This window comes from Pocillopora verrucosa, chromosome 7, assembly GCF_036669915.1.
Source record: "Pocillopora verrucosa isolate sample1 chromosome 7, ASM3666991v2, whole genome shotgun sequence".
Taxonomy (NCBI): Eukaryota; Metazoa; Cnidaria; class Anthozoa; order Scleractinia; family Pocilloporidae; genus Pocillopora; species Pocillopora verrucosa.
This window is the reverse complement of record NC_089318.1, coordinates 1,301,153-1,329,017: the sequence shown is the minus strand read 5'-3', so window position 1 is coordinate 1,329,017 and position 27,865 is coordinate 1,301,153. Positions and strand designations below refer to the sequence as shown.

General features: G+C 40.6%; 2 protein-coding genes across 2 annotated transcripts; both read right to left on the bottom strand.

The window, feature by feature from the left end:
• Positions 1–321: 321 nt before the first annotated feature.
• Positions 322–27,803, bottom strand: LOC131773966 (protein TALPID3). The gene is given in 31 exon segments (XM_059089961.2): positions 322–1,809; positions 1,908–2,103; positions 2,771–2,940; positions 3,248–3,377; positions 3,845–4,013; positions 4,419–4,618; positions 4,704–4,967; positions 5,256–5,413; positions 6,160–6,299; positions 6,655–6,716; positions 6,718–6,864; positions 6,934–7,038; positions 7,321–7,392; positions 8,099–8,316; positions 8,726–9,245; positions 9,794–10,012; positions 10,771–10,843; positions 11,235–11,400; positions 11,819–11,873; positions 12,458–12,529; positions 12,935–12,982; positions 13,354–13,441; positions 22,200–22,287; positions 22,880–23,137; positions 23,712–23,994; positions 24,466–24,645; positions 24,761–24,926; positions 25,417–25,486; positions 25,628–25,706; positions 26,314–26,588; positions 27,173–27,803. Coding segments are annotated over 31 exon segments (5,685 nt in total). The 5' UTR covers positions 27,588–27,803; the 3' UTR covers positions 322–1,210.
• On the bottom strand, positions 14,031–17,549 carry LOC131773957 (interferon regulatory factor 2-binding protein-like A). Its single transcript, XM_059089949.2, has one exon. It carries the CDS (start codon positions 17,146–17,148, stop codon positions 15,337–15,339), a length of 1,812 nt encoding a protein of 603 aa, XP_058945932.1. The 5' UTR covers positions 17,149–17,549; the 3' UTR covers positions 14,031–15,336.
• Positions 27,804–27,865: the final 62 nt, after the last annotated feature.

Below are 27,865 nucleotides of genomic sequence, written 5' to 3'. Positions count from 1 at the left end.
GGCACTAGACAGGAGTGTCGAAACGTTGGGTCTATGAATTGTAACTTCTTCGGTTACATTCATTAAATCTGCAAACCAGTGTAGCTTCAAACTATGTCTGATTGTCCACCTGGTTGCCGTGTGAACTTTAATATATCTAATTTCCCCTTACAATATCACCCTGAATCATATGTTAATGTAATGAGAATAAAGGAAGAGATCACCAACTAAGGAGGCTGTTGACTGTAAGACAAATTCTCCTTGTTAGCACCTTCGGAAATGTACAGAAAACGGTATGGAAAATATGCTTAGTAATGCTAGGGTGAAAAGGGTCAAGGAAAAACGTGTAAAATGTGTAGACGGGTTACGTGACACAATGTCAGTTTAACAAATCGACCACAGCTTTCTATTGTCTACAACCTTAAGACATGACGTCAACAGTATTCAAAACTCAGTGAAACCACATGGCGCAGCCAAGTGATTTTACTAAAATGGCTCTTGATCAAAGAGCACACGCTTTCGTTCACTAGCTCTTGTTGACATTCACGCGAATTTGCGTGTGGGAAACATTTCTCAGGATGGCTGTTATTTGCTTTTCTAAACATCATTCTTTCTTCCTAGGACATTATTTCAAATGGCTCACTGGAAAAAAGAGAAAAGAGAAAAGACACAAACGAAACCGAGGGAGCTCACTTCGGACAGATAAATTACATCCATAAATGCTACGGTAGGGTCCCGGGTTCCCTTTGTAACCGAGCTGTTGACCCTTTCAGTTCCGAGCCGTTCATTCTTTGTTTATTCCCATATCTTTAAGCCGGGTTTATTTCAATGTGATACAGGAGAAAACCGAAAGAAGCTTCCGGCTTCAAATTAAAACCCCACATTGTTATCATGACCTTTTATCTTCCTATGTTTATATTTTGTGGTTTCCTTAGCACGTTCGAAACGGTTTGGCCTTGAGTCAAGGGAACTGGGTTGGGTACACAGGGTCGAGGCTCACACGGAACCTCTCGTGTTCATTCCCAGCAAGCTGCGCTTGTAAAATGAACAATGTAGAACAAGTTAGAATTATTTCTTATGTATCAGTTCACATTTCTCATAAATATTCCTTCAAATCGCATTGTGCAAATCTCTACAAAAATACACCTGAACAAATACCCACATCTCCCATGCTGTCTATCGTTTCTACAGTAAATTGCAAATTATCATAATGACAAAATAAATATTCTGCTCAAAAATCGCCTCCAGAAATTGATGACACATCACCAATAGTGTCTTGATCAATGGAAACATGCGCATCACTGGGTATTGAGCTTTCCTCGTGAGTAACATCATCAATGGAAGGCAATGTCACTTGGATTTTAGTCGGCTTTTGTGGTTCTGTTTCCTTAGCTTCTACATCAGAATTTCTTCTGCTTCCCATTTCTAAACCGTGAACATCAGCTTGCTCGTTACTCTCTTTTTCACGAAGAAGAGCAGATCCATCTTCTCTTCGCTCCTCAACCGAGTAAGTCCGCTGCGAATTTGAAGGCTCACTCTCATGTTCTTCAACCTGAATCACTCTCGGATGAGAACGCTGAAGTTGTGTAAATGGCAAAGCATCAGCAGCACCGAGCGTCCCTGGTAACAAGTCTGACGCGTGAAGAGAGCGATCATCGACGCTCAGCTCTCCGTCGGCAATAGTTCGCACTTCCTCGGTCGTCCGAACGACTTCGTTTACGGGTAATGTTGGGTATTGCCTCTTGTTCGCATTATCTAGCTCGCGGTGAAGGTCTCTCGATACATCGGGGGACTCCCCTACTACTTCACCGGGAGAGAGGTTCCCAGAAGCTAGTAATAAATAAAAACGACCTGGTTAGTGCAATTTTCAGTTTATTTTGTAAAGTAGTACGAGATTGCCAAGCTACTAGTTTACTCTCCAATCTTACCCACTACTCCAACATGCGTTGTTCCACTTTTCTTCTGGTTTGAACGGGGCATGCGCGAACGGTCTCCTAACAACTCCCCTTCACTGGCCATACTACTCTCCGCTGACCTCATGTGGTGTTTAATGCGACTCAACAAAACTACCATTGGATCGTGCGGGAGTTCTCCTTCACTTCGCGAAACGTCAGTAATGGAATCCTAATATAGAAAATAAGGCTTCTTAAATGTTATACCTGAATTTCGCGAATAAGGGAAACAGAAAACAGGTGCAAGAAAAGGCTAACACTTTCTTTGGGGTGTAAATTCAAATTTTTTTGGTGGCATCTGCCTACCATCATTAGAGCTTCAATGTTCGTTACTACTTGCACCACGGGCTTCTACGCTGTAGTTTTTCCTAACTATGAACTTAACTTAGTGAGCACAAAAAAGTGGTTCAGTCTCCTAATCAACGGCCTTGCGATCGAAATGGATTACCACGACTTCAAGAGAAGTCCCGTTAAGGTTCGTCACACTACCTACGGGCTGATTCAGTTGTTGTTGCCCGCGCGGCTTAGATCTTGTTCGGCTCCGCGTGAGTGAGCTGACTGATGATACAATCCTGAAAGGTCTGCGCATCTGGCTCTCTCTATCATATATCATTTACGCAGTTTTTTCACTTGCGTCAAACCTTGCTTAAAAAATATGAGAGTTATGCGACAAAGTGTCGAGCTTTCAGCTTTCAGCCAATCCCCCCCCCCCCACTAATCGACTCGTCACAGTCCTTCCTTCTTTACCTCTTGCCGTGAACAATATGACCTGCGATATGTCAAGTTGGTATTGCTCCGTAATATTTGTAAAATCATATTATCTATCAGGTAACCATTACCTCTCTAATGTCCTCTGTATCTCTCAGAGTGCTGACACCGCTGATCTGTTCTTCAGACTCACTGTTGCTCCTACTGCTGTTGTCACTGGATCCTTGTCGATGTCGTTTGTCCGCTGGGCCACCTTTTAAGATGCCATTGAGAGCGACCCTAACGAGTTCGTTACGGCTGTCTGCGAGAGGAAAATATCACAGCTTTAACTATAAAAACAGAATGACACACTGACACTTAATTTCAACTCAGCTTTCGAAGAAATGGTGGAGACATGGACAAAAATGAGATGAAATAGTAAAAAGAAAAATCAACAATATTGCCAATTTCGTCTATGCATGTAACCCTGATGAAAAACTGATCCTTTCGACGCTTTGGCAAATTAAAGATGTAAGCAATATCATCCGAGTGTAAGTTAAACACGACTCGAGCCAGCAATTGATTAGTAACTTACTAGCTGTGTAATTAAATCTAGTTCTAGTTCTTACCATCATCGTGTCCCAACCTTGTTGAATCCCAGTCCTCGCCCATGGGCAATTTTTTTTCAGCGGCCAGTTGTACAATGGTTGGCGACAGAGCAAACTCTCCCTCGCTGTACATTCCAACATGTGCATATGGCTGAATTATCAAACCAGAAAAGACAACATTAAAACAAACACGTCTTCCAAAAATTTAACAGTGAAAATTTCTCCTTACAAAAAATCGAGAAAATTATTAAAGATACCTTATGAGCTTTGAGCGCTTTTGAATTCAGTATCCGGAAGGCGGAAAATCGAACCCAACAACCAATCAGGGAAAAGGAAAATATCACAAGAAGCCAATGACAACTCAAAGGAAAAAACAGGCAAACCGCTTGAAGCGCGGGAAAAACGCGAGTTACCAAGTCGCGATTGGTTTTAGGTTTGAATCCCATTTGTTGACAGGATGGCGCAAGTTTTCTGGACCAATCACAATGCGAAGTAAAGCAAACCCAAGTAACTCCAGATTATCTTCGACATTCAGTTGAAAATTCCTCTGGGAAGTACTTCTCCCTGATTGACTGCTCTTAGGAAGACTCAGAAGAGAAGGGAGGGTGATACACTGACCTGTATTAATTCTCCCTCAGACATCTCCTCCTCGGTGGTTATTGTTGTTGCACCAAGGGTGGTAGATGACATGCTCGAAGGACTGCTGACTGAATGTTTCGCGGGCTGAGGAGGTGTCAGTTCCTTTTGACTAACCGCCGGTTCCTTTGGTCCACTGGGTTCTTCAACCCTGCGTTGAGAGACAGCAAAAAAAAAAGCAACTTGATAGTTTTAGCTTGTGTAAGTATACACTAAATAGAAGTGAGCTACCTTTATCTTTTTTGAAAGGACACGATTAAGACCAAATACCAAACTGACTAAGAGCTTTTCCTAGTCTTTGAAGCTTGAAGTGATGACGAGTATCCCCTCTCCTCCTCGACGGGACCCTGATCTATCTCAAATAGCCTCTCTTGTCCTTTAAGTTCACCCATTTCATCTCCTTTGCGGAGAGAAGCACCGTGAGAGTGAATTATCTTGCCCCACAACTCAACACAGTGGCCCGGAGAGGTCTCGAACCCGGGCTCTTAGATTCGGAGTCGAGCGCGCTAACCATTAAGCAACAGCGTCTCAGAATTTATTGCAAGTGTAGACTTACATGCTTGGTCCCGGCTCGGGTTCAGGCTCCGGTGTTGGTGTTTTGACAACAACAGACGGCGGGGGCGTGGGAACTATGGTATCTTGCGATTCTCCTAGCTCTTGAACCGAAGCCTCAGGTGTAGATATACTGACCAAAAGGGAATGTACAGTAGGTGGAGTTGGGACTGGGGTAGTCACTGGAGTTTTGATCTCAGAGATCTATGATTTAAAAGGAAAACGAATAAATTCACTCGACTAGTGTCTGGCTGAAAAATACCAACAGTAATCATCTTAACTAACTAACCTGTTCACTAGACTGTTCCTTCTTCTCCATTTCTTCCTTAATCGATTCCACATCTTTTTCTTCCTCCGCACTCTCCGATGGAATCGGCTCTTCGCTCGTTACTGAGGGTGTAGGGGAGCGTTCTGGAGTTACAACAACTGCCGACTCATGCACACTCTCCTCTGACTCTGGAGGTGTGTACTCGGGGGTGGGGGCGGGAGTTGGCAATGGTGTTCCTCTGGGGGAGGGTGTACGTGACGGGTGACCCTCCTCCGCAATTGGTTGCTAAAAAAATTACGAGAAAGTTGGCATTGAAAACTGCTCAATGGGTTCGTCAAACGACAAACAGCAAGAGAAGTAGATAAAGTATGGAATAAAAAGTATGGGAATAGAATTAGAATGAAAGGGAACACAAAGCCACCTTGTTAAACATACAATCCTCACGAGGTATGATGAGGCTGAAACAACCATACATGCCTACTAACTTGGTAAATTACGTGGGCGAATGTACACATTCAGATGCTGCAACGTAGTTATTTTACTGAAAAATGACCAATGAAATAGTTCACTCACTCTCGAAGGTCGAGGACTAGCCCTTGGTTTTGGATGACCGAGAATCGTGGAAACATTCTCAGCGATTACTTCCCGAATCAAATTGGTGACAAGTTCCCTATCTACGGGAATTCCTGCGTCAATAAATAGCTGAATACCATCCTGACCTATCGCGGCAGCTGAAACAGCAAGCAGCAAAAAAAATTATATCATAGTAATGTTTACTGCGATTACTACAACCTTGTAAATAGAGAGAAACCCAACCCGTATCCCTGTGATCTAGTCAAATTCTTTCTGAAATACTCGGAGGTGGTTCTAACAACCAGTCTGATCTTCTCTCGGTAACGGACGAGAGAGAGCTTTAGACGAGAAGAAATTGGAACGAGAAATCAGCTAGAAAAGGTGAGTCGTAGTCCCAATCCAGCCCTTGTTCCTTCAATCATGAAAATGTCTTTTCCCTCCTAACTGGCTGGGGCAAATCACTTTTCTCTCACAGTGCCTCTAAATCAAACTGTCCAGGGGCCAACGAAATTCCTTGGGGAAAGTGGGGGGGGGGGGGGGAGGCGGGGAGTCCATGTTTGATACCATCTGGGATGGAGAAGCAACAGTCAGCTTTCATGCTATAGAGAGAGGGATAAACTCACGGGTGTAGGTCATGCTTCTGTAGTTCGTAGGGTGGATAACGTTATCCACTTGATACGTTTTGTTCGCTCTTATCCGCTGGATAGCGATTCATCCAGTGGAGAGCACTATACGCTCTTTAAACAACTGGGGGCAAATATTGCGTGCGAAGACATCACCTAAGGTCTAACACTTCAGGAGCATTTATAGGTCGCCCCACAACTTGTAGACTGAGTATTTTTGAAGGCTCTTTTTCTTTGTTGTTGAGATTACTTCAGCTTAACGAAGCATAAATGGTACTCACCAAGCATATCATCATCTTCATCTTCTGTCTCCGAAACAATGCTACTTTCAGGGGTGGCCTGTGGCCTTATCAGGGTGGTAGGGTCGGGTACTGGTTGATTCATTTCACTTACAATACGCGCCAAGAGTTCCTGCTCAATCCTAGCAAAAGAAGAAGTTTAATTGGTTAACAAGCCAAGTTCATCAACATTTCTGTAATACAACATGACGCGTTGTTTTGACACAAAACCTGGCGTAATCGAAATGGCCAATCAGAGCAAAGAATAGCATTACAAGGAGTCAATGGGAACTTAAGCTGAATAATGAGAAACTTCTTGAAACGCAGGAATTCACGACTGCATAAGTTTGAATCTGATTAGTTCGAAAAGGGCCTAAAGAGTCCTCTGCGGTTGTAGAGTAAGAATGGTTTTGTTCACGAGTTCAGGACGAAAAGTCCTTTTCATCTCTAAAACGATCACACAGTCGCCTCAAGTTTGGTCAGGATCGGCAACTTTACCATTCCATAGCTCTCTCTTCCAGAGCTGCCTGTTGCCGAGTATCAGCTTCAAGAACCCCCCCCTGTCTGCTGCACAGAAACAGGAGGATGTACTGGTGGAAACGGGGGGCCATTGTATGGTCCATCTTGTGCTTCTGTGAATCCTTCTAGTGTCAAGTGGTGCTGAGGTGTTGGAATTCGGTGGAAGTCATCATCTGCCTCATCAAGAGCCTGCGAATAGAAAGAGAAAAGGTTAACAGAGACGGAACTGTCCGAAATCGAACGGAATTAAACTCAAACCTGTTCATCATCCTTTTCCTGGTTCCCAGTTTCCGTGACGGCCAAAAAATTCCTGAACTCCTGATACTCAGAATCATCTGGACGGGAAAAAGGCTCTGGGATGTTCTAAGGGAGGACATCAGTGATCAGAAAATTTTGTATCAATTCCGATGATATCATAGTTGAGTATGATTCGAAATAAAACATGGCAAGTTCTCTGATAAAGATTTGAGCAATTAATCATCCATAAACGAAAATTGGATATGTTAGCGTACCTCAGTTTTAAAAATGTAATTAAAATACTTCCGAAAAACAAAAAAAAATTGGACTGATCGGTTTCTTACATGATACTGACATTGAAAGTAAATCTTACATGTCAACCACTTAATCCCAGGCATGTAAACTTACCGTGGCATACGGCAAACTCGACGAAGATGACGAAACCTCTGAAAAACTGTCGATATCCACTTTAGGTAACACCTACGGTTAAACAAATAACTCTGAAAGAATTTGCACATATTTTTTGTCAGAGCGCGAAACAAAATTCAGCGGAAATGTTCTTAACCGCTTGCTGAGATTTCCCTCGCCTGTGGTTTTTTAAGTTTCGACTTTCCTCCATGGCTTAACATAATCTTTTTGGTGTTAGTCCACGGTGTCGGAGACTTTGATTCGTGCGTGACACACGTCAGATGATGAGTGTGAACATTATGGACATTGACCGGTTAACATAATCAACACAACCTTGAATGACCTTTTAAATCAGTACTTGGCAACAACCAATCACAATGTAGAGAATATCGTATAAGAGAGTGATTTCTTACAAATTTTGCAGAATAGCTTTATACACACCCGATGTAAATAAGCGAATACGAGAGCGGAATAAGACAGTTTGATTGAGTCTCGTTCGTTAGAATTCTATCCCTAGTAAACAGGACAAAGTTTACAAACGTCCAACAAGACGGGCCTGTGTAAGGCTCTCCAATGGTGGAAGCGAACCTAATGGCGAGTACCTGAAAAACGCCAGGGTCAATCGTTTGCGAGACAACCGCAGCTTTTCGCTCCCCCGCTCTTTCGCACACCTTTGCTAATCCAGAGCCTGTGCCAAGTAAAATAATCCCCATTGAGAGAAACAGGATTTGAGCAGGATATGAAAGATACTCCTTAGAATCCATATCAGTTCACCAACCTGGACAGACAGAGGGTTTCGCTTCTTCTTTGCTGACGTCTTTTTATGTTGTTTGTATTGATGGCCCATGTTCTCGTCCAGTTCCTTATCATACACGGTAATCACTGCCACATTTGGCTGAGCAGGTTTACTGGGTCTCACAGGAGTGGGGACAGGGGAATGGGCCTCAGATGTGTCAGTAGATAAGGTGCTATCTGGTATGGGGCTTTCTGCCTTTGCTGCAAATTTCAAATAAATAATTTGCTTTAGACCTTTAAATTGTCAAACTTTGTGACTCTATGCGTCATTTCAGAAAGAAAAAGCTAATAACGTTGCAATAGTCGTCCATGCTATAGGAAGTGCTTTAAGAAAAAAGGAGAGGTGGCAAAAACAAGGTACCGACACTTAACACGTTTAAAGGGTTCTTTTTTTTCAAAATCCGGTAATGGTTCGATCACGTCCAATAACAACTGTGCAAGTTTTGCTGCTATTGCTGCTAACTAAGAAAATCAACCTGCAAGTAGACTCTCATGGGTGCAGCAGCAAAGCCACACCCCTTACCAATTCATCTCTTGTAAGTGACACCCGCGAAAGGTTTATTGCAAGCTGGGGGACAATTTTGGCCAGTTAAAAGAAATTGGACATTACCTTCTTCATAAGTTTTGTCTTGTGGCTGTTGGGTGACAATGGGAGGTCGTAATGCTGGATCAGTCTTGGGTTTCCCCAGGGGTATAGCCATAGGTACTAATTGTCCCTCCAATGGCACGCCAACCCTTGACACCCCCTCTCCAACCTGTGACAAGTCCACCCTCGGGTGAAAATAATACTGCATGTCTTCTTTTTGTTTGTTTGGTTTCCCTTGAGAACCGAGCTCAGGTTTCCTGGCATCAGCTTTTTGCCCACTAGGTTCTGAAAATTCTCTCTGTGGAAAGAAACTCATATCCTGCAAAGCAGGTTTTCCAGGTAGCTTGCTGTCACCGGCCATGATCCCAGCCATTATTGCAGCTGTCTTACGGTTGACAGGAGACTGGTAGTGCAGATATGGTGCCTTAGACGTCGTCCTCTGTGGGTGGTGAGGTTGGCGGCCATATACACTTGTAAGGTACACTTCCTTCTGGGCTGGTGTCACTCTAGCAGACTGCTTGGAAGGGGCTTGGCTTTTAGTGGACTGCAAGGAAACATTTGAAGGGCTGCTAAGCTATAATTGTTAAAGCAGAGTTTTCCTATCTTGCACTTAATAGACCCACCGTAGCTTCTGGAGCTTATCCCAGTCTCCCTCACATGAAGCCACCCCTGGATGAGATACTAGGCCACTGAAGGCTACCACCCCTAGTTTAGTCATAATAGGTTTTCCTGTTAATTCTCTGCCCCCAACCCCTTTTGTTTATTCTCCTGGGCAGAAAGGGTCACTATGAGATTTACGTGTCTTGCCCAAGAACACAACACAATAACCGGGCCAAGTCTCATATAAGGACCTCTCAACCCATAGTCCATTCCCCTACCCATAAGGCAAGCCCATCTCAATTAATTCCCCCCCACCCCCCTCTCCCTGGCCCATCCCCATTCAAGATTTCGTGTGAATAGAGTTTACTCCGCTTATTGCAAACTTTAATGAAAGAAAATGAATATCAAGCACTTAAATATATTTCAACCAATACAGAAAAAACCAGTTTGGTGCAAACAGGGCACAAGAATCTGTGTTCAATGACTACTTGCCTTGCCTCTTCTGATAGAGGTCTTCTGTGGTAGATTTTCCTTCCCAGTACTTTTTCCACTTGGTTTATTCCCTGTCACAGTTGATCTTGTAGTTACTTTTGGTTCCACCCTTCTAGTCCCTGACGATGTTGTCTTTAGTGGTTGAGAGGTTTGCTTCTTCAAAGGAACTGAATTTTGTTTTTGCCCCAGAGTACCTCTATCCTCTAGATCAATTTCCCTCTAAAGAAAAAATGCTTACCTTTACCAAAAACTTGCTACTCAGGCACCTTCCCTTTCCCAATTAAATCTCAATTTCACAATAGCAACTTAACCAAAACATATTTTTGACACACTTTCTTACAAATAATAAGGGTTTCCAAAATGGCAGGGAATGTGTTATGAGGAATGCTGAGTAAAATGTTTTGAGGTCAGGTTATAATCTTTGCTGGGCTACTAAATGCTCTGCGTAACAGAATTATAACACTAGATCAGGTTAAGATTCACATATTTAATGGTTCTTAACAGCATCAATGCAAAGTAAAAAATGGAATGGTGAGCACAAGTAGATGAGTCGCATTGACAGGTCTCTACAACCAAACAATTCAGATTTTGGAATGAATGTCCATTATACAAGAATGCAGCACACTTGATTTCCTTTAAAAAATAAATCAAGCCACTAATATAATGTTTTGTGGTTCCTTTGAAATAACAGGGTCTTTCTGTAACATGCAAAAATAAGAAATAATGAGGGAAATCCTTCATTTACCCTTTGACTCCCAAAAGTGATTAACATATTACTTCTGCCTATAATATTCATACATTATCCAGCAAACAGGTAATAAGAATACTCAAACTTATTAGGTAAAAGCTGCTATCTTGATCTAACACCAAATTCTCCCAGCTACTTTACAAGGAAATGTGTAGCAGCTAGAGGGGAGAGTTAACAATCAGATCATGGGAGTTAAGGGGTCAACCCAGGAACTACCAGTGAAATTTACCTGCACCGCAGAGTTCATCTCTTTTATCTTTTTATCCACTTCTCTTCTTATTCTCAGCATTTCATCAAACTCTCTGCAAAAAATTAAGAATCATCCCGCAATTGGCTTTGATCCTTTCACCCCTTAGTTTAACAAGCATCTAAATTCTCCTTACAATATCAGCCCTGAATCAAACATTGAGGTCATGAGAATAAAGGAAATGATCAACAACTACAGAAATAATTTCTCCTTGTCAGCACCTTAAAAAATGTGCACATAACAGTATGGGGAATATACATACTGATGTCAGGGTGTAAAGGGATAAATCTCCAGTGACCTAAATTGATATGTAAGTTCTCAACTTCATCACATTGATGATAGAGCAAATACAGTTTGACAACACAAAGAGTCACATTGCTATTACAGAACTAAAATGCTAAGCATTTACTTGACATTGCATTACTTCAAAGCTGTTTTGCTCTTACCCATCAGATGAAGGAATGTTATCCACAAAATTATACAAATCATGTTCTTCTCTTTGTCTTATCAGAGTCTGTAAATTGTTGTCCAGATTTCGCCGTCGATATTGAACATCTTGGAGGAGGCGTTCTGCATCAGCTAAGTAGTGTGCTGACTTTGATGGCAGAAAGCCTGTGATGGAAATAAATGACCAATATTTATAGATATAAGCTAAATGTATATGGAAGAATTCCTTATAAAATGTTAGAAGAGGCAGTTTAGTAAATTGCTACATTGGAGAGGAAGAGGAGTTCTATTGAGGTCTTTCATTTTTACAAACACTTCATAATGACTAATTTTGATATAAATTGTAAAACAAATAGGACTCTAAAAGGCATGGCAAGGCTGAGGGTCTTCAGTTACAATAACATTCCCACTAAAAAATTAGCTTTCCTCAGCCATTAAAGGTGAGAATTTTCTGGGGAAACAGGTCACTTGATTTTCATTATATCTTTCTCTCACTCAGTTTCCTCCAACCATTAAGCCCCAGACACTTCAAATAAGCAGTCAGAAATCAAGCAAAGTGTAATGTAAGACACTCAAGAATTACCTGGTGGTCTTGATGTCACAGGTTTTCTTAGTGGGTGTGATTTATGAGTAGCTTCCTATCAAATGATACAATAGGATATTCAGTCTTAAAGCTGTACATTCATAGCCCCTCAATTTTTTCTGAGGCAGGGGAGAACCATGAGATAACAGCTGGTATGGTTTACATAACAGTCTCCATGAGATTTATGGTGAAATGTGACAAAAAAAATTTTAAGGCCTGAGCACTAGTTAGGCTTCAGTTAGTAGAAATCATGGAATATATAAAAAAGAAACATGTCGACTGATTGTTACTAATGATGAACAGAAGCTGTTACTCATAGAGAGTTTGCTTTGTCCAAGCACATAAAACTAAGATTTTCTGCACACCATGTAATGTTCACTTTATTGCTTGGATATGATTACTACAAATTACAACAACAGCCACTCACGTGAAATTACATAAAACCATCCAAACATAGCCCCAGATTTACATAAAGTTATCCACATGTAATGTGTTAATCCCTCAAACAAATTTGTCAGCAACCATTATGCAGCAAATGACCAGCGAATTAATCTATATGATTTCACATATTCCTCGTCAAATCAATGTTATTTGACTTCTTAATTTTTTTAAAACTATCATATTATAATAAATTCTTACCAAATATTCATCTAGAGGTGAAGGACCATCACCAAGAGGTCCAACATGCAGCACACCAGAGTTTGCGTCACCCTATATGTATATGTTTTGAAATATCATTGGAGTTATTTCAACATGACCAAAAGTGGAACACAAAAACAGTAACTAACTCCTCATTCTTTTCAGATAGTCTACATGTTACTTTCAATTTGTAGCCAGGCTTTTACTTTAAGACAACAGTAAGAAAGAAAACAATTCTTATGATATGTGTACAACTAGTAAATGTATACCTCTAACCCCTAACAATGATAAGCATCTAATTTCTCCCAACAGTATTACCCCTGAAACATTTATGTCATAAGAATGCAGTAAATGATCCTCAACTCAAGAAGCTCTTGATTGTTAGACAAATTCTCCTCATTAGCACCTCAGAAAATGTATAGAGAACAGAATGGAGAACTTGCAGACAGAGGAGTCAACTCAACTATTGCTATTTACCTTGACTAGCTGTTGTTTAGTCAGCTCTTGCTTAAGTCTCTCTGTCTCCTGCATCAATCGATATTTGACCAATATCATATTAGAAGATTGAATGACTAGTTATAGAATACTGATATAAAGACTGACTCAGAGCGGAAGTACAAACTGGAAACTGAAAAGAAGTTATGAGCTGTAGTTTGTAAATCAAAAGCAGTACTCAATGCTTTGAGGAGAAAGGAGTGAATTTGTTGATGTTTGACAACTTCTCCCTAGTGAATTATGGCCCAGATCACTGTGAGCAAGGAGGCTGAAATCCTCATTTGCTATCAATCTGCCCTCTTTTCAGTATGATGTCAAGATTGCTGTAGTGGGAACACACAATTGACTGAGGTCCAAGTCTACATAAGTTAAATGAGAGAGCAAGTTCTTCCTTAACTTACAGCCAGAATGTCCTTTAAATCAGTTTTAATTTTTCCAACATCACTTGTCAACATGGCTGTCTCTGGTCTAGGTGGAAGAGGGTCACCACTAAATGAAAATAAAAGGAAAAAAGAAAAAAGGGAGAGAAGTCAACCACAAAAAAGACTAAAGCTCTTCAATCCAAATTTCAAAATCTATTTTAGAGATTCGATTCCTTAAAAATGAATTAAGATAAGTTCTCGCTGTGGTAAGGCTCTAACCACAAGTACTAGACATGCAAACCTTGTGGGGAATCCTTTGGTGCCCCCCCCCCCCTCCAAACAAATAATTTCCCTTGGCAGAATAATTACCAAAAAAAGAGGGGGGGAAGGCTATTGGGTGGAAGCAGAAGGCCAGAAGTGGTTGCTGAAGAGAAGCATGCCTTTCAAACATCTGATGGCTGACATGTATACATATACAAATATTTCATATCCCAAAGATCTAAGTTGTGAGATTAATTCTCTCTTATATTGATTTGCCACAATATACACCAAAAATTGGGCAACCTAAATTTAAAAAGTTGACAGCTATCAAGCAACATCTGGCTTTTTCCAGAGGGTGACCACTGAAAAGGGTTTTTAACAGCTGTGTTGTACATAATCAACCAAATTCAGTCACATCCCTTTCACCTAAGGTTAAAACTACTCAGGCATCAAACTTTCAAACACAAGCTTTAATGACCACAACTTTGTATTTTAAAATCAATGCGATACTTTTTGCACACAAACTTACATTCACAGGCAGTCCATCACTACATTTTTAAAATTGTTTTCAGGATTGCAATCCACTCTTGAAACTATGGATTTTGCAAGATGTCAAACAGTTTTTAAAAATGTACCTAAACTTTCCTGTGTACTGAAAGATCACAGAACAGCTAAGAGAATAGGGAAAAGAGTAGATGTGTCTATTTACAGGTTTTCTTTTTTGTCTGAAAAATCCCACCTTTGAAGAGAATTCTATTCACAAAGTCTCAAGTTTTAAGTTCCAATGATCATATTCTTAAATATTAACATTACAGAAATGACCAGCTACCCTTGAATAAACAAAAGCAACTTGCTAATAAGAAGCTACACATTTATACAAGAATTCTGGAAAATAATATCTATATGTTGCCTAGAGTATTCTTTTGACAGCGATAACTATTCTACCTGATAAGTGTCTCACACCTTTGGACTTAACCATGCACATTTTAAGGTAGCAAAATATTAGAAGGAATGCCAGTGCAATGTTGATGTTGCACAATTCTTAAATTAAAATACAGTAGCGCATCAGTCAAAACAAACAATTCTCTACCACATTTCATGATGGAAAAATTAACCTCATCTTGCCTTATGCAAATATTTTGCAAAATCAGAGAATTTTCCAAAATCCTGCACATTACATTCACAACTTTGAATTCTACACAGAAAGGTTCCTTTGACTAATGCAAAACCCCCAACTTCCACAAAGACACAGTGTCCTTGGCCTTAACTATATAGAACTCTAACATACAGCTGTTATTCTTGAACCTTCTACTATTTAGATGCAATTTGCAAATCTCCCTACAAATAATACATTTTCCTGTAAGCTTTAGACAAAAGAATCTGACATTTTGCTTAATAACACCCTCCAGATCACAAGTTTGTCTATTCCCATGGTCTGCTTGCTGGAATATGCATTGAAAACATAGGGAGAAGAGCAAGCTGTTTACTTCCAGACATTAGATGTGCTATGAAAAACTTCCTAAATTATCAGTTTACTATAAAAACACCATTTCACAAAATGTTTTATAAATTGTCAGGAAATCTTCTTGGAAGCAAATTAATAAAACTTCTCACATGAAAAATTTTGTGCAGGCAATTGAGGCAACTTTTACCATACATAATACACAAGAAACAAGTTCACAAGAGCCACACAAAAGTAATGATTCAGATTAGCCACTAAATTTGTTACTGCTATGGCAGAAAAGAAATTCCACCCTTTCTCTATGTTTCTTTTTCCTTTTTTACAGTGTATTCAGTTCCAAGAATGGTCGCAATTTCTCCTTGCATGAATGCCCAAGGCAAATCACTGCCTTGTAATGGGCATCTCTCTCCACTTGGACAGAAAACTTCTGAGCCAGCTCCTTGCTTCTTGATACTGTCACGTGAACAAGGGAAACAGAATTTATGGTGAGCAACAGATGGGCACTGCACAAAGTGGGTGTCTTCAAGCTTGTCACGACAAAGACTGCAAGTCAGAATATTCACTGTGGAGCTCCTTCCCTTCATGTCACCTTCTGCTGCATCTGGGCCTTTAGCTCCACCAGAGCTAGGTAAGGGTCTGGGTGATTGATGTGGGCGTGGTGACAACCGCTCACTGCCAGGTGAACCAGCCACAAGGGTATTTGGACCATTCCTTGAATCTTCACGTAGCACTGAGGTGGGTGGTAATTCAAATCGATTCATCATGGTGCCCATGGGAGATTTCACTTGTGTACGGGCATGTTCAGACACTGCCAGGCTTGGTGCACCCTTTGAGACTGCCAGTGACACCATCGGTGGAACTGAGGCAGATGGTATGGAACTGACTGGGGTCCCTGGGGGCAGTGGTGTCCCTGGTAAATGAACTGGTAGTTTGACACCATCAGCTGTTTGGTTTTGCACCCAAACACTATGTAAGGCATCATCCCGAGTCATGCGCCCATGCATGGCTCCAGCACGTTTTCCAGCTGCTACTTCAAATTCTTCTAAATCAATTGCACCTTTTCGCTTTCGCCCATACTGGGGGCCGGACCGGTTGAAGCTGAGATTCACATTGGGTAGAACTGGAAATTCTGCATCAAGCTGAGGTTTGGCGAGAAATTCGGGATTGACAGCTTCCTTGAACAATCGCACCGGTTCAGGAAGAAATTCTCCCAGTAAACGCCATTCTCCTTTGGAGCGATCTTTCTCGTACTCTAAATACTTGAACCCAGAGGAAAGTGGCTTTGCAATTTCCTTCAAAGATTCTGTGTACATCTGCTTGGCGACTCCAGATGCGCTTTGAAAAACGCAACCAGAGCCTCGAGGGTACTCGATGAAGATTTTGAGTTCGTAGTCAACCCCAGGCTTACAGCTAAGGTCGAAAGCAAACACGCGACCGACATAACCATGATCTTTCTTGAATCTGATATCAAATGGACAAGACCTGTTCAGAGTGGTTAGTGTTTCCCGTATAAGTTCCAACCGTGGCCCATCGACGACAAAATTCTGCTGAGGTCCGTTTGGGGTCAAGGGGGGATGATGTCTTTGTAACGCATTTCCGTTTGGCAGCGAATGCCTAGCGTCTTCCATGTTGAAACTAGACCCTCGTCTTTCCATTTCGCGAGAACCAATATTTCCTGGAGGTCGATTTGCTTTCGAGCCAGGTCCGTTGACAGCTTCGCCACTCCCGTGCCCATGAGAATTTTCCATGCCTTCCTCGCCATGCCTGGTAGCATTCTGATGTTTCCCAACTCCTTTCCTTTGCTCTGAATACTGCGCCGTATAGTTAGTACCGTTGGCGGGTGGCGGACTCGGAGTGGAAGATATAGATGAACCCGCTGAATTCAAGCGCTCAGTTTTCACTCCCCGATTTCTGTGCGCTAACTCGTTATTTTCCCATGTTCGTCTTAAAATTCTCGAATAATGTATCACATCCTCAATTCGATCAGGCCCCTCGTAATTACAACAACCACGACAAACAGGTTCGCTGAAATCTTGTAGAATTGCCCACGGTGAGTGCGGAAGATCGCATAAGAAACAGTGTTGTCGATGAAAGCGGGGGTTAGTCGTCATTTCGCGCACAACTGTTCACCAGAATCAAAATTTACGGTCGTTTTCCGCGAACACTCTTCAGTAGTAAACGAAACTACAGTCCTCTACCCAACAAACGTGAAATTTCCTGTCAGGTTTATCCAGTTCCTTCTTCCATCACGAGCGCTACCGAGAAATATGAAGATGACAGTGTGCCTTCACGATGTTGCAATTGAAACGTTATCCACGGCACGTGTGTTGGTTAAAAAAAAATCCTCACGGTAAATCTACTAAATCGAAGAGGATTCCTTCTCGCAAAATTCCCTACAGAATGACCCAGAACTCTTCTAGGCGAAACGAAGAAACGAGTTGAAACAATTGCCATCAAATAAATATGTGACGCGAAATTCGATCACCCCCCGAGCTCTCTAAAGTCTAAATTTAGGTTCGTTGTGAAATTAACATATCAGTGACCGAGCCGCGCACTAAGGTAATACGTCAAAACAATGAGTGAACTCACACACTTCCTGTGACGTCACTGCAGTCATGATGGACTAAATTCATAGGGCGTGTCGTGTCAGAGACGGATAAATTACGAAATACTTCCACACCAGAACTAATCCCGCGGGAGTAAAAAAATCGGAAAAGTTTATTTACTGTATAGACACGATCTCGAAATCGAATTATACACGAATTTTCAGCCCAAACAACTGCTCAATTTAGGTTCTAAAACGCCGACAACAAATTGAATATTCAATTTTTTTTGTCTGCGTAGCATGTGATCACCTGACCTACAGCTCATTTCCGCCGTGACTTGACAACGAATTTGAGAAGAAAAATATCTGTCCTAGCAGAGGAAAGACAATTAGCTCCTGGAAAAGAAAATTTTACGTTACGAAAATAAAATCCAGTGAGAGAGTGTCATGCGAAGTGTTATAAGCAACACAGGAATAAGACAAGGGAAGTGTTGTTTCAGCGTGTTCCGCGAAACAAAAAGCACTTACGCATGTAAATTATGTATAGAATTCAATTGGATGACGTAAGTATTTCCACGGCTACCAACCCCAGGCAAGAGAGAAACGATTACAAAAAAACCACAAGCTCTTGGCTTAGTTTACATAAGCATTCTTTCCGGAAAATGAAAGGTCGTTATTATGCGCACCTTTGTATGGTTGAGCGCTTTGACGCCGGATACAATAAATTGCATTTGAAACAAATCCTGTTTAGCAATGAATAATTCTTTTGTCAGTGATGGCGTCACTTGATCTCTTGACAGAGATTGAGCAATATTGACTGTCATAAGGAAAGAATTTGAATCATCTATGGCGTGTTTACACTTTATTCTAGGTAATTTGAACATGCAAATTCAGATCAAATTCCCTTGAGGAAGCGTTTCGGACCAGACGGCATTACACACGAGTTTCGTGTTATAGCGCCGAAGTGGATTTTCGTTACGGTTCTTTTTCCACCGCATCAAAAACGTAATATTTCTCATTCAGAGTTTATTATTAAAGGCGTCCTAGTCGACAGTGTATTACACAACAGGTCATCGGCAATATTTATGGTTCATCTTTGTTTCAACTGAACCCACAAATGAATGAGCAAAGAGCAGAAATGAGCATGCGCAAAGAAAGGAATGTCAAATCGTGCCACGTTACGGTCTTTGTAAAGTAAAAATAATCGTATTCACGGAAAAAAAAAACCTTCCGAGATTCCGGTTTTCGAAAATTAGAGATCTGTAACAACAAGGAAGCAATCAAGTTTTCTAATTTACTTCTGACAGTCAGTATTTAGGAAGACAGAATTTCACGGGAAAAGAAAAGAAAATTTCTCCCTAAGGACTGTGAATATGTAAGTCTATACAGAGCTTCTAATGTTACGCTCGACAACGCGCGAACACGATACTATGAAAGATAATATCTGGCTGACAAAACGAAAGATAGTTTTGTGCCCGTGTTTCCCACGAGAGCGGACATTGAACTTCCGATTTACCGAGAAGTCGTCACGCAAAACTGGCCCTAAGTGCCGACAGACGAAAGTTGGCAAATAAGCCATTGTTCTGGAAATATAATATGTTGTTCAAGGTAAACCTCATGCAAGTGCAGTAATGACCCTTTCGAGGCAGGCCAATCTTTCGGAAACAAAACAGGAATTCTGCCCTCAAAAATCTATCATGTGGTTTAGATGCAAACCTGAACTTAACTTAAATATGGACACCACATGACGATCAAGGATTTTTGGTAATAATAGTTTTTGTTATAAACATCATGCGATCAGACAAACGCGCGCGCACATGACGGAGTAATTTAATCATTTTGATTCCAACGCAAAGCTTTTACCCTTGACCCAAGGAACACAAGATAAATATTACATTCCGGAATTTTTCGACCAAAAAAATGTCAGGCGTTTTATTATTTTGGATACCGAGTGGACGTGGTTTCATTTTACTCCATAAGTGAGTTGAGCACATAGATATTGCTGAATGTACAAATGTATTGGCCCAAGACTGGAATGTCACATGTCTGTAAGGGTGCAATGTACGATCAACGCATGTGTCTTACAACACATGAGGAACATCTGCAGAAAAAACCTCCTGAGGTTTCTATAGTGTGACCAACACCCTGTTGTGTTGAGTAGCTAATCCGCTGTTCGGGGAAATGAGCCTGCGTGGACCGCACTAAAGAGGGCGGCAGAAGTCAAGCTCAGTAGACCCACAGGAAAAAAAAAACTAAACCTATAAATTTTTCTGTAGAGTCGTTGGCGACTATCCTCACTCCTCAGCTACTAATTACCTCTTTGAGGCGTCTAAATAACAAAATGTTCAAAATCAATTTTCCGCGTATCGAGGTAACTTTTTCAATAGAGATTAATAGCCGTTGCTTTAAGCCGATTTTACACTAAAATTAAAACCTGTTCGTAATCTGTGAGAGCCCGTAGGATAGGTGAGAAAATAAGTAAAATCAGAGTTATTATTGGCCTATGACGCTCCCCTGACGTCATGATTTAACCCTATCAAGTTGTTTCATTAAAATTCATAAATAAGCGTTACTCGGGGACTTCGAGGTTCGGTTTCTTACCGCACCGGAAATAAAGTGGCTCGACCAAACTAAGGCTACTGAATCTACAAACCGCCAACGCAAATAAAAATATGTATTCACAAGGATTTAAGAATATAAGGATTCAGGAAGTGATAAATTCGACCTGCTAAAACGAACTCTTTTTCCTTCTTCAAAGGAAACTCTGACAGCTTTGCTTCTCTTGACGTTGGATTAAATCTACATCTTGGCAACGGTTCAGTTCGTTTGACAGTGATTGGCTTGAAACTCAAGGACGCACTTCGAGAACGATGAAAAAAATAACTTAGCGAATTGATTATCTTCCCCAGATAAACCAAAATTAATAGGCACGATTTCAGAAACGAGGAACAAAACTAAACCAATAAAAGAGTCTGACGAATCCTCATTGAAAAACCAAAAAGAACGACCATGTGTTTGGTGGTTGTTTCGAGATGAGATGATACAAAATGATGACTTCACATTTAAGCGTATTTCCTCGAATTAATAGAAATTGATTTCACTTCCATGAAAACAGGAAAATTATGGAAAAAAGTGGAATCATTATTTTGTTTTAAGTTGACGGTTCAGTGACTTTGGAACCGCTAGAGGAATGTTCTAAGCTCTAATTAGTGTAATAATCTCGCCAATCGCATTTCACTAAGATAAAAATTTTACACTATCGTTTCGAACCAGCTTTAACAAAGAACTTCCTTCTGTATAAGCAATGAGAGGCTTAATCCAGGTGCGGTTTTTGAAGGAAAGTCAAGAACATGAGTTCTTTTTTTGGTCTGGGTCGACACATCTAGCGTTATGGAAACATGGCAGTGAGCAAGCGAAAAAAATGTGGTCGCTCGTTGGCGACCGGAAGAACAAAACAAACCAGTATACAGCCATACTTTGGATACTGATACGTGGTTGAGCGCACGACCAACAGAAACACGGAAAAACGCTAGAAGTATTGGCTGGCAATAGCAAGGATGACATAATAAACGCTAAAAACAAAAGCCGTGAACCTGTTTTAGCTATGATGACAAACTTCCGCGAGGCCAAGTGAACACGTTTTTTATGATGAATCAGGAAGCATTCAAACTGAAATGTTTGTGCGTGGTTTAGAGTGAGCACGAACATAAATTTTTTTTTCCGACGTGATTATTAGCTGGCACTCCTTTCAGCGATAGGGGAAAAGATTACTTCAAGAAGAAGGCAAAATATAACGGAATTGAATATGGAAGCCCACTCGAATTAAATGGACGCACTCTCCGTAACCTCCACATAACAATGAAAAAACATTTATAAGGACGCCCCGACGGCGACGCAAAAGGAAATTTTGTTTAAAAAATGAATTCACATTTGCCCTCAGAGTTTAGCGCATGACTAGACATCTTAACCGACGGCGCCAAACTTCTTCTTTCAGGACAGCGTTCAGTTCGAAATCGAGGCAAAAATAATCTGCCATCGCGGTTTCCGTTTTCAGACCATTAAAACTTTGGCATTTTCTCGCTGTTTGTTTGCCAAAGGATGGCGAGAAAATGCACAAAGTTTAAAACGCAAATGCAGAGCTGTTTTTCTGCCATTAAAGTCTTTTCGCATTGCTATCGTCTCGTATCGTTTTCTATTGTGCTTCTCTACAAGTCGTGGTTGCCACTCGCTTTCGCGAAAATGGGAATTCACTCATCTAGCTACCTTTTTAATTAATTCCGTCAAAAATAAAACCCACGTGCACAGAAAATTTCCTCATTCCATTATAATACAAAGGAGATACTTAACTGAATCTATTTCATTCTGTAAATTTGCAGACAGAGCCCTAAATCGCACCTTTACATGGATGCATGCGTAAAACTAAAAACACTGTTAAAAGGAAACTTCAAGGAAGGCGCTTTCGGAGACGAACAATCTTAAGTAAGAGACAATCTCCTGATGTACACCTTTCTACATCATTTCTATCAAGTCTAGAAAGACTGAAAGAACAATGCGGTTCCCTTAAAACCGATCCGCATATTTAAACTTGTCAAAATTCTCAGTTGGAATAGTATCTACCTGGCAGGCAGTGTGCGACTTTCCTTTCCAGGAACCTCAACTCTATACACCCCGTCATGAAAAGCGAGTTCGCTTAAAAGTCCTCTGCCTGGAAATAAAAGAAATAGCCATTAAAATACGGTTAATATTTAGTAGTCGAGGGAAAAAAATTGGTATTTTAGCTCAAATTTGTTGAGAGTAATTAATTCTCTTGTGACAATCGACTTTTTTTTATAGCAACGTCCACGCCTAAGCTATTATACCTGTACCAGTCTATGATATAGTAATAGTATTCCAACTCTCCCCCCCCCCCCTCCCCCCACAAATATCGTCATTCCTCCAAAATTTCATTTCTGGCGACCACTTTAACCCACAACACCCTAATATAGGTATATAGGTAATATAGGTATATAGGTAATATAGGTAATATAGGTATGCATATACTTTTTCTGTAAATTTCCCAAGGTGCTGACAAGGAGAATTCGTGTAACAATCAAGAGCTTGTTCAGTTGGTGATCATTTTCTATCTTCTCGTGACCTCAATGTATGATCCAGGGGTGATATTGTGAGGAGAAATTAGATGCTGGTCAATCTTAGGGGTACAGAGTTTAAGTTTAGATTCGATTTCGCCTAAAACTTTAGAGCTTTGAGCCCTCTTTACACTTCATCGTTGCAAAAAAGAACATAGCTAACATGCATACCTTTATGTGTCAAATCTTTTTTATAAGACAGTAAACTAGGAGACACTTCTGGTTCGAAACGGACGCGGGCTTTTTTCTCTGCCTTCGTATTAACATCAGAACGAGGACCTTTAGCGCGGGACCTGGGCAGGTCATAGCGAGAGATAGGAACAGGCGGTCGTTTACGAGGTAGAGGAGTCTGGAGTGGGGAGTCTTCTGAGGTAAAAGATTCTTGAGGAGAGGTTTGTGTCTTGGTGTTTTTGACCACTTTATGTTTTTCTGTAAGAATCAATAATTGAAAAAACAAATACACAAAAAGTTTTCAACTATATGAAATGAAGTTTGTATGTGAAAGGGGCCTCATTGGTGGAGAAGGGGGTATCATCTGAGAGTAGATATTAATCAGTTTTTAGGAGGCAGTACCACCTAAGTCTTGCATTCTGCTTGAATTTGAATGACGAGATAATTCCTCTACATGGTGATGGCAAAGGAAATTTTATACCTTACCCCTCTCTGATAAAAACGGGAGACGTTTTTCAGTCTACGACAGCGACATACCAAGAAAAATAAGACGCAATTTTTTTCAGCCAAAGCTCCATAAACTGGCTACTGCAACACAAAACTAAGTAAACTTACCACTTCTTCTTCTAACTAGGAGAGCAGAAGTAAAGGCGCAGAGACCTCCAGTCAGGGCAAAGAGCTGCTAGAAGGGTTAGTGATTATTCAAGTTCTTTAAGAAAAACCTTTGTCTTTTATTTAACAAAGAAAGTGTCCTGGGTATTCTTGGCCCCTGAAAAGTTTCTACTTTTCTAAAATAGAGAAGCAAACATCATCACACAAAATGAAATCTTACCAAAGGCTGGAGTCAATGAATGCCCTCTGGGCTGATATGAAGGTTCAGCGGTAGTGTGAGGGTGATAATGATAGTGACCAGCTACAGAGTGTGGTGGTTGGGTAAATTCATCCTGCCTTGCTATGCCAGATACACTGCAGTAAGTAGATGCAACATGAGCTGGATGGTGAGCAGCCACAGTGGCCGTACAACTCACAGGTAACATCCCACTGTCCATACTACTGGATGGTAGCACAGCTGCTGTTGCTTGTTGCATGCCAGTTGGATAGGAGGCTGGTGCTGACTGAATGGATAAAGAATAGATTTATTGGCTTGCAGTTTTCTGGTAATAATAATCGCAAGATTTCTCCGGAGAAAGTTCCACCTGGTTGCAATGTTCCACAGAAAGTTCCAAAATTGTATCAAGCAAGTGATTGTCATTTTCAGCCAAGAAGCACATCCCATTACTGTAAGATATATCATCTACACTGTATGCTACTACTGGCTCCTTTGCTCTCAAACTTAAGCAGGCATGGAGAAGTGGGGAAAAAAAAACTGATAGGAGAATAGTGCTTATAGAGGCAGTCCATTTGTCTTCTTTCACCTCCTTTGCACTTTTAACTTACCCTATCCCTTCTTAGTTACACATACTGCGCAAGCCTTGCTGAAAGCTCAGAATTATGTCTCTGTTCAAAACCCAACCGTTCTGGAACTCTGTAAACTTACACATCATTGTACACAATAGCAGAAAACCTCAATTCTAAACTTTACATACTTGAGTCTCCAACATCTTGGCTTGCAGATCTTCAAGCCTCTTCAGTCGTTCTTCAAGCTGTTGTTGTAGTTTCTGTTCCTTTTCCTTGTCCTGTAGCTCCTGTTGTCTGTTGTGATTCTGTTGCAGAACTTGTAAGTTGTTTACAAGAGCAGAAATCTGAGCTTCCAAGGTATGCTGCAACTAAGAACAGAGAGATAAAATGCTAAATGATACTGTTGTGCCGAAGTAAATCTTCTAATTTAGTTCTACAAATCAATAATGAGACATTTTTGAAATACAAACTGTAACTAATCACCTGTAGGAAAGGTCCAGTTGCTGCAGATGCAGCAGCAGCAGCAATTGCTGCTGCAGTAGCTACAGGATTTTCACTACTCACTGCACCTTGTGGGTTATTTGCCTCTCCAGCCTGGGACACCACAGTAGGTTGAACCAGTTTCTTTACTGGCCTTCTTTGGTCTTTTCTATTGAAGTGCAAGTACACACAGGATAAAATAAGAGGTGAATTTAAAAATAAGTTACTGAAATGATCCCTTCTTCCAACTTAAGACAGCAAAAGGCAGCATGTCTATTCCTTACAAATTTGACTTTTCATCAGGGTGATAAATTAGGTGATATGTTTTAACCAGCATCCACTAAATGCAATATTTTAGTCTCATTGTCCAGTTAAGATTGACAGGGTCCAGCATAACAAGCACCATTTTGGGCAGGTACAAGAAAACTTTTGAGATCTGTTGGGTTGTATTCAATGTCCTCCCCAAAGAATAGCTTTCTTTAAAGTATTTTATTCGCAAATCAACCACTGTTTAATTTGTTGTGCAGAAAATGACTGTTTAAATTTAAAATAATACAGTACATCCCCATTGCAATCTATATATAAAGTTCACAGACCAGCCATTGCATCAATAAAAAACTCTTCAAAAAAAACTTAGGTTGGGAAACATCTGTTCAAACCTCTTCAAGAACTGTTCTTTTAAAGACTTTTCTTTGTCATTCAAAACAAATCGTTTGATCTTGACATCACCTGGAAGGAAAATTCCAAACCAAAATTGTACGAGTAAATATGAATAAATTAAAGGAAGAACAACAACAGTAAAAGTGTATTGTTAAATGGCTCTTGAAAGGAAATATATGATACCTACAATCTTTATATTTCCAAACTCACTTGCATTTTCTTCTGCAGGGTTGAAAATTGGGACTCCACATTTTGGCTGTCCTTGGTACAAGCCTTTGGTGGGAATGCTCTTCAATTCAGATGAGAAATATCAATAATCAGTGTTCAGGATAAAGTGTTATGAAAGCACAACAAGTAAGCTGTTATGCAGTGTTCTCCTTTTCAGGCAGTAACCGGTAACATTTACCACCTGTAGTACCTCTTATTACCGTTTAAAATTACTTGGAATTCTTGAAAATTCAACAAGTAAAAGGATTGCTTTACCAGTTTGAAATTTGTGTTACCTGTCATACTTAAAATAAGGGAGAACACTGTTATGAGTACATTAGTTGGTACAATGCCTGCTTTTTAGTATAGCAGCAGGTTATTTTCTTTTTTTATTTTATATTTGCAAGCAAAATTGATCTGAAAAGGGTTATTTTGCTTGAACAAACTGTAATGCATCTTGCTTTAAACCAAGGTACCTTTGCATGCAGTCTTGGCAAGTTTTTGTCATGCCAGTATGATGATGTGACCTATGCCATTGTTGTGAGGTCACTTTAAAAGACCAACATGCTGCTATTGTGATTGCCATAACGTTTTAAAAGCAAGCTTCATCAAAATGTACCACTAGCAGACACAGAACTCTGGTCACATAATTTTCAAAGGTAATTTTGATTTTTACTCAAAGTTATTACCTTTCTTCCTTCATATGCTTTCTCTGCATGAGCTTCATCCTCAAGATGTCGCACTGTGACTTGAGGTGCTTGTTCTGTGATCAGAGTTCCATCTTTAGTTCGACAAGAATCCACTCCATTCACATTACTATTTACAGAATGTTCTCTAATGACAGGATCTGAAGGAATGTGACTGGAACGATGATCAGCTGAGTTTAACTCAACCCAGGCTGATGGACCATTTACATGTCTGACAACTTTTACAGGAGATGGTCTTGTAACAACATGCTCATCAACTGAATGTAAATAAGAGAGCACCATATAATTAAGACCTTGGCAACAACTCCACTTTCAAATTCTCTAAGCCAGAAGAAATGAAAAGTATTCTTCATATACAAGTTTGACTTGCACCATCTAAAGTAATATCTAAAACAGGTGAGGGGGACACTCACTCATGACAAGTGGCCCAAGGGGTGTCAGAGTGTATCCCAGTTTCAACAGCACTAAGCCACTTACAGCATTGCTTTTCCTCTTGGATGGGGTGCCAGTCCATTGTAGGCTACCCCCCTAACAATTCCCTTGTACCCCTTTGCACTCCTCAGCGAAGAGAAGTATTGTGGGAGATATTAGAGTATCATCCAAGAACACAATACACTGACCTGGTAAGGTCTTGAACTCAGAATTAAAATTGGGGATTCTAGAGCACCTAACGTTTGGTGGATGACAAAACCCTGGAATACCTTCAACAGGATCATATGTTGTGGAATCCACTCGAGCATTAATTTACTGCTCACAATTTGCTACATCATCTGAAATGTTGCTCAGTTGTTAAATCCAAAGTGGCACTACCCACATACTTATGTCCAATACTCAACCTTACCTATGTCCATTTCCTGCAAGGTTTGTCTGGAATTGCCCGACGAAGAACTCCTTTCCATGGGAGACTTAATTTCACGGAGTAATTTTGAAGGCACTCTCACTCTCTGAGTTCCATTGAAAGTCAGATCAAGAAGTGAAGATGAAGACTGGTCTTGTAACTCCCCACTAACAGGGTCAACAGCTCTGTCATTCGTTGCAGAATTAGCCCTAGTAACAGGCGGATTCATAGCTGAAACAGGTTGAGTTGCATCTTGAACATGTCGTTTGCGTGGAGGTGTGTAGGTCCCCTGTGGCAATCCTCCTATTGTTTTAGCTTTTTTGTCCTTGTGGAAGTCTTGAACGCTCGACAACGCATTTACAGCAGCGCCTGTCAGTGAGAGTATCTGTCTCGAATGCTCCATTTTACAGAAAGTCATAAACAAACTCGTCTTTCCGTTGCATACTCCTCAGACTTGTCAATAGTTCAAAGCTAAAGTGAGACATCAATAAAATTTTCCTTCCTCTCTTCCATCCTCCAAATTATAAATTAAATCATTCATGAGAAATAGGTATTTTCCCAAGGTGATCACCTCCCGAAATGTTGTAAAATACCTCCTTTCACACCGAATGAGTAGACTTCAAATCCCCGCCATTTTTAAATTTGCAAAGATCTAGTGCCAGCGCTAAAAAATTCCTAGCACAGCGGTCTAGTAAA